General features: G+C 48.5%; 1 protein-coding gene across 1 annotated transcript; it reads left to right on the top strand.

The window, feature by feature from the left end:
* The first annotated feature begins 295 nt into the window (after positions 1-295).
* On the top strand, positions 296-6,669 carry PPP1R3B (protein phosphatase 1 regulatory subunit 3B). Its single transcript, XM_069855681.1, has 2 exons — positions 296-314; positions 2,938-6,669. The coding sequence occupies exons 1-2, from the start codon at positions 301-303 to the stop codon at positions 3,827-3,829; spliced, it is 906 nt and encodes a 301-aa protein (XP_069711782.1). The 5' UTR covers positions 296-300; the 3' UTR covers positions 3,830-6,669.
* Positions 6,670-7,529: the final 860 nt, after the last annotated feature.

Raw genomic sequence — 7,529 nt, 5'->3', positions numbered from 1 at the left:
CTCCAACCCTCGTGCTTTTCGGTGCACGCTCACAAAAAGCCCCGCTCTGCCCTTAGAGGGGACAGAGGGGACCAGGAGCGCCCAACACCCCCGCCACCCCCCTCACCCCTCGCCCCGCTCTTGGTGGAACCTCGGGGCGGCCGCGGCCCCGCCCTATCGCGTGCCGGCGCTGCAGCCCATTGGCTGCTGGCGGGGCGCCGGCCTCGCTCATTGGCTGCGGCGCGGGAAGAGGGCGGGGCCACCGCCCTTAAGGCTGACGGGGTCCAGCGGCACCCTGGTGGCGACTGCGGCGTTGGGCTCATGCGCTGCACCAGGTATGGGCCCACCGGGATATCGTGCTCCTTGCCCCGGCTCCTTCTCCTGCTGCAGCTCCAGCTGGGTTTCCCGGACAGCTGTGGTACGGAGTCGCAGCCCACTGGGAGCGGTGCCCGCGGTCCCCTCCACTCGCCCAGGGATCGGATCCTTCTGGCTGGGAGCCCGGGAGTGGCGGCTGCTTGTCCTGCTGCCTCCCCCGGGTCCCGTCCTGGCCGGGGTTTGCAGCGCCGCTCTTGTTTGCAGAAGGGGCGGCTGCGGCGGGGTTAGCGAGCAGCCCCGGGTAAAATCCCGGGCTGTGCCTTCGGTTTGGCTCGGTCCTTCCTGGATCGAAGGGGAGATAGAGGGCAGAAACCCTACTCTGGCGTCTAAAGCCTTCTGGCTTCGCAGCTGCCGCGCATCGAGCCCTCTGCGAGGGGGTGACTGGCTCGCAACAGGGCTGGGAGTAGGATGCGGGCAGCTGAAGCGTTGTTGATAAATGTAGATGTAAGTAATTCCTTTGCTCTGACTTGCTTCTCCTTTCTGGCAATAGAGGAGGGAAGACTGAGCGGTGACATCCTCCTCTCGAGAGGAAGATGTCCAGAGGCAGAATCTAATGATTTTGAGAGGAGGGGGAGGAAATGATCGGCTCCTGTGCCTGCCTTGCAGGTCTGGCTTCCCAGAGCTCTCTTTTCTGCGTGAGCTCTCAAAGCTATTTTTCTCTTTATGCGTTCATAGCATCTGATGTTTAAGAACGCCAGTCCTACCTGAAAAGGAAAACCTTCTTAGCTGTGAGTCGGGCACCAGCAGGCTCTGGAGTGCAGAGAGATGTCTGGTGTATCGAATGAGCTGGGAAAGGCAGTCTGTAAAAGCATGGAGCTCAGCCAAATAGGCAGTATGAAAAGCTGTTACTGTAGCTCTTTGCTTTGAAAAAAAGCTCCAAGTAGTGCAAATTGGGCTGGACATTTCATGCCTCTTCATTCTAGAAATTGTGGATGAACAAGGCTTACCAAGAAACCTGACTTCTCAGCATTTATGGGAATTCACTTGAATAAATTTCCCTGGGAAAAGATGCAATGCAGACTAAGCTGACTCAAGTAAGAGAGAAGCATTGGAGGCTGCCTTCATTTGAAGGAAGAAATGACCTATAGAAAAATGTATGTGAGTAAAAACTTGGCTGAAGTAGGTAGAGATGAGCAGAATAGCTTTAGTAGACAGGTGGATCTGCTGCCTGTCCTGTACAACTGCCCTTAAGCTGCAAGGCGGGGGCGGGGAAGAAGGTGATGCAGAAGGAGATGCAGAAGGAGTTAGCTGGTGGGTGTGTTGAGAAGCAAGCCTTGGCATGTGCTCTGAATAAACAGATGCCCTTTCTGAATAGATACTGTGAAAGCCTGCTCAGAGCTGCTCTGTTGGTTTTGCAGGGTGGAGAGTTAAAGCACGGAATTGGAGAGCGTAGCTCTTGCTTTTTCTTGGCACCGGGGCTGCAATCAAGTACTAGAGTTGGCTGTGTGTGTATTTGGCAGCTGAAGCTCTGCTGTGTCTCATGACTGGTGGCCTCTGCTACTGCTTGCTGGCTTATCCTGCTCTGTGTGGTGGGAGCAGCTTTGGAGTCTGGTCTGCAGCCAAACAGGAGGTATTTATTAAGGGAATACTCTGTTTAAGGTCAGCTGCAACACAGTTGACTTAAGGGGAACGTATGCGATAGATCTATCCAGTGGTTTATCCAGAGCACGGCAAAGAGTTTACCAAAAGCATCCAGCCTGACCTCAGTGTAGGGGTAGGAGCAATAGGTACAACATTTTGGGAGCTGCCTGGCTGCAGAGGCAGGTCCAGGGCTACATCCAGCAAGGTGCTGGATATAAGGTACAAAATCTGCTGGGCCGTCTATGCTGATATATGCCTTAAAGTGAATTAAAGGGGAGAAAGTGCTCTGTGCCTACAGAGGAGCCAGTGACAGCTGTGTCTGTACCCTGCTGCCCTGTCAGACTGTTGTCTCTCCTTACAGTGCCACTCGCAGGCATTTTAGATAGAATGGTACTGGGAGACAGCATTGAACAAAGTATATAGCTCATTGAAATGGGTGCTTTTCAGCTGCTAAAAACATCAGATGCTTGTGGCTTTATGAAAGGTCAGTTGCTTACAGCAGCTTGTGACAAACTGAGTTCCTACTCCTACAAAAGCATCCTGTACACGGGGAGAGCCTCTCCTGGAGGGAGAGAAGTGCAGGAGGAATACTGTTTTATTTAGTATCAGAATTTTATAATGGATTTTATATCTGGATTTTATGGACATTAGCAGGACTGAGGTGTAGGTTTTGCTTTGGGTCAGGGATCAGAAATGCTCTGGGGCCTGCTATTCCTCGCCTAGTAGGGCAGTGTCTGTGTGTGTCTTCAAATGGTGACTGTCTCTGTAGCTACTGGAAGAGATCTTGTTCGAGGGTACAATAGGCCAGTTCCTGCCAGTTCTGCTGTAGCACATTTCTCACCATGGAACCACCTGCCTTTAATTAAGCTTGAGGGATCTGTAAGGTTGATAGAATCAAATTTCTTTGGGATGGCTGGGATGAAGTGGTGTAGCATTTATCTGATAAAATTCATATTCAAAATGCTTTTCTAACATCAACTGACCTTTCTTCTCATCCTCCAGAGTATTAGAATATTTTCCTCACAAAGAAGTAATGGCTGTGGACGTAGCAATGCAGCTGTACCTGTGTTCTACACCCTTGCGAAGAGAGAAGTGTGCCTGCAAAATTGTTCCAAAGCCAAGCAAGCCGTTGCGGCCGTGCATCCAGTTGAGTAGCAAGACTGTGCTGAATGGACCAGAAGAGGAAGCAGACTCCTTCATGCACAACAAAGTGAAGAAGAGGGTGTCATTTGCAGATAGCAGAGGCTTTGCTCTGACGATGGTGAAGGTGTTCTCGGAGTTTGATGAGTCACTAGATATTCCTTTCAACATCACTGAGCTTATAGACAACATTGTGGGCCTGACAACAGTGGAGAAGGACAGTTTTGTCCTGGATTTTGTGCAGCCCTCTGTGGACTACCTGGACTTTCGAAACCGCCTCCAGGCAGACTGTGTCTGCCTTGAAAACTGCACGCTAAAGGAACGATCTGTTGCGGGAACAGTGAAGGTGAAGAACATTGCTTTTGAAAAGACCGTGAAGATCAGGATGACATTTGACACCTGGAAAAACTTCATAGATTACCCATGCCAGTATGTCAAGGATACGTACGGAGGGTCAGATCGGGACACGTTTTCATTTGACATCACCTTGCCTGATGGAATTCAATCCCATGAAAGAGTAGAGTTTGCCATCTCCTTTGAGTGTAATGGGAAGATGTACTGGGACAGCAACAGGGGCACAAATTACAGGATCATACGGTCAGAACTGAAGTCTGCCCAGGAAGCCATCTGCCCCCCACGGAGCCCTGACTTCAGCAGTGCCTTTGACCAGTTTGGGAGTCCTCGGTGCTCCTATGGTCTCTTTCCTGAGTGGCCCAGCTATTCGGGCTATGAGAAGCTAGGGCCTTACTATTGACCCAAGGACGAAGTCCCAATTAACTGTTACTGGAGTGCCTGCAGGCCTGGGAGCTGATCTGAATGCGAGGTGTACAGACAGGTGGAAGAAGAACAGCTCCATGTAGCTCTTCATAAGCCTCCCAGCAAGCCCAGATGTGCTCTGCTGGCAGTGGGCTTGTAGCCGGGGAAGCACCTCTGGCATAAAGGGGCTGCCTTCCCTGCCTCAGCTCAGATAACTGGCTCTCTGGATGTTCTGAGGACTAGGAGCTGTTGTTCGTGTGTCTCTTCAGTGCTGCTACTCCTTCCTTTTCTGTAATGCTGCTAGTCTCCAGGGAAACACTACAGTGCTTATATTGTCTGTCCAAGCAATGGTAGTGGTGGCTGGTTTGTATTGCTTGCCTAGTGTTAAAAGGCTTTTTCAAAATATGTTCTAGTATTAATTTTTAGTGGGCTGTACTTCAGCTGCAGGGTTCTCTCAAAGCTGGCCTGTGCCTGTCAGAAAATAGAGTTTGCAGGGAACAGAGTCCTCTCCTTGTATACATCCTTGTAGTGTTAGGTCCTTCCTAGTGGAGGCAGAAAGGATGTTTTGGAAATGAAAATGCGACTGTGATGACAGGAAATGTGACCCTACAGCCAGCCATATTAAGAGACGTGTACTCGTGGGAGAGGATCTGATATGCTTAGTCACCAGTTGTTTTATGAGATGATCTTGAAAAACTCTCATTATACCCTTGGTGTTACCAAAAATAGAGATCATCTGTAGCTTGTGGTGCTTGTGATATGGCTGTGGGTTGAGTCTTCACTGCCTTCTTCAAAATCCTCCTGTTTCTTTAATTACAAGTGATCGATGATGCTTTCCCCCCAGCCTTGATGGACATCTGAAGTCAGCGATTGGCCATGCTGGGTCCTGAAAATGCAGTGTTTCCTCCTGTGACTGTAAAACAGGGCTTTGTCCAGCTGGAGCTCCAGGTCCTGTGCAGGAAGCTGTGCTCGGGTGTTACAGAAGCTAAATGCAAATGAGCCATATGGCTTCTCTTTGGTGTGTTCTGTTATAAAAAGGTAACCATTGTATACCTACTCTGGTAGAAGTGCCTTGAGTGAGAAAGGGGTAGTACCTACAATCCCAGCAATACTTTGGGATAAACAGGCTTTGTAAATGATGTTGCTTTTTAAAAAAAGATCTAATGGTTTGCCACTCTGTGCCATGGACTGCTCGGTAGCTGGATGCTGTGGCCATACTGGATGAATATTAACATACTGGCTGTGCCTTGCTGTTGTAGCAGGAGCTGCCATTTCAACCTGTAAATGCCTGAACTTGTGTGTCTGTGTCCATAAGAACCAGCTCGCTCCACCTGTGCAAAGAATTAGCTGTGAGGAGTGTGAGGTGTGGGGTTGTCCCAACACCACCCTGGATGTGAAACAAATACTGATGTGAGCTATCCCCGTTTCCAAAGAGGTGGCTTGTCTTCTGGGCCTGCACCAAGGTAAAGTGGCCAGCTTGTGCAGTGCCAAACAACCTTGCAAACCTTCTTGCATGCTAGTTGAGCAGAATAACTTAATCTCTCACCTCAAAGGGAGAGCGCCAAATAGTTTGTAGAAATACAGGTCAAGGAAATCTTACTTTTTCTAGTGTATAAGCTTTATATAATTTTTTTGGGGTGCCTATAATAGCCTATGGATGGCCCCTAGAGAAGCAATTGGCTAGGCTACTTTTTAAACCTAGCTTTTAATTCTGGAGGCTACTGTATAGAAGATACTTACAAGCTGTTTTACCCTAACTTAGAAAGGATAACATGGTCACTGTTGGATGCTGAAAGGGACAAGAAAAGCTTGCAATAAGAATAGCTAGCCTTCAGCTGCTGCTTTTTCAACACCCAGCATCAGTGCATGTCATCACAGTGCTTGATCATGTAGTTCAGGCAGTAGATCTGCTAGCCCAGAGCTCACTAGGCTTGATTCCTCTGTTCAAGCAGCTTCAAGTCAGACCTAACCTGCATCTAGTCTGTCTTGAAAGGACTGTTGCATAGCTCAGCTTGAGCCTGGTTTTAAACTTGAAGCAGGTCTGAGTGACATTGATAATTTCTTTCTTGTTTTTTGTTTTCTTTGATTTAGTCCATGATGTTAAAGCTGTAAGACACTGACTGTAGAAAAGTAATGTTCTCCTGGCATGCTGTCATGCCTATGGAGAGCTGTTTGTGGGCTGAAACAAGGTATGTATGTGTGGGGTGCTGTGGATGGTGGTAACTCCTTATGGGAGCTGTCTGGTTTCAGGTTGTGGATGCGATGTGCTTAGAGAGGAACATAGAAGATAAGCTAGAAGAGCAACGCTGTAAGTAAAACCTAGGCTGGGAACTGACTATTTGACCAATAGCAGTTTAAAAATACTACTTGTGGCCTTTCTCCTTTTCCCTTTTTCCTTTGCCAGTGTGAACACAGAAGTGAGGGTTCACTCTTCTCGCTCTATGCCTGGAAGTGCCTTGTGGAGTGTTTTGCATCTTTGTTTTTAAAAGATATTTTTGTACACAACATCCAAGTGGAAAATGCACTTTATAATTTCCATGTAATGACTCATTTTAAGAACTACGGTTCTGTTTTTAACTGATTGTTAAAATAAAGGTGGAACAAAACATTGGCTCTGTATCCTGCAATCTTCTTACTTAAACACCCATGGGGCTGGGGAGGTGATTTGGACATGGGACCAGTTTCCTGCAAGTGGCCATTGGCAGGGAGAAGCACATGTCTGCAGTGGACTCTGCCTGAAACAGGAAAGAGCTGCCTATTCCTGCTGCCTTCCTATGAACACAAATGCTTCCAGATCCTCTGCAGCTGGGGGAAGGAAGAGATGAGAGGAGCCAGCCCCTAGTCAGACTTGGTCCTTATCTTTCCTCCACCCCACGCCCCCCCACCACCTCCCCGCTTGATCTGGGATCAATGCTTTCTCTCTGCCTAGGTGTGATGGATGGTAGGAGAGGTGTGTTGCGCTAGGAGAGTCAGGCTCTTTTCTAATATCAGGATCAAGTGCAAGTTGGACTCTGCTTCACCTCAGTTCCTGTTGTGTCACTGCAATAAAAAACACTGCCAGGAAATGTGCCTCTTTGCAGAAAGGATATAACTCCTGTGTAAATGCCAGCCAGGGCTAGTTTTAGGATTTGACCTGGCTTTGACTGCAAAGACCAGGTCTCGGTAATGCCCTGAAGGCATTGCATTTCAAACAATCAGCTCCGAGTTGGGTGGCATTTGGCACTTATGGATAAGGTAAGAAGGAAAGCTGGGGGGGAGCAGAAACAGTCTTGGTGTGCTCTGGCTTGAGGGGCTATGCAGTAATTCTCATCTTGCTATACAGCCTTGCAGAGTGTTCTGAGCCATTGCTCTATACAGAAATAAACCTGAGGACATTCTTATTGTGGCTTTTAAGAGTCTCTCGTTTTTCATTTTCATAAGATGAGCTATCTTTCTAGTGTTTTGGTTTTTGCAGCAGCTGGGTAAGGTAAAGCTTTTTGTTTCTCAAGTTCCTCCCCCAGTCTTTGCATCACAAAACCAAGCATCCTGCTATGGTGGAGTGCAAGCTCTTCTACTCAGTTTTGAAGCTGTTTGCCGAGACAGGAGTATGGGATGTGTATGCACCTGGGAAAAGGGTATTGCACGCTGTTTCTTTCCAATCTGTGATCTTTCAGTCCCCTGTAGCTCAGGGGACTCTGTGCTGGCTGTCACCCACTGCA

This window comes from Phaenicophaeus curvirostris, chromosome 4 (assembly GCF_032191515.1).
Source record: "Phaenicophaeus curvirostris isolate KB17595 chromosome 4, BPBGC_Pcur_1.0, whole genome shotgun sequence".
Classification (NCBI taxonomy): Eukaryota; Metazoa; Chordata; class Aves; order Cuculiformes; family Cuculidae; genus Phaenicophaeus; species Phaenicophaeus curvirostris.
Note: the sequence above shows the minus strand (reverse complement) of the source record. Positions and strands in the feature narration are given on the sequence as shown.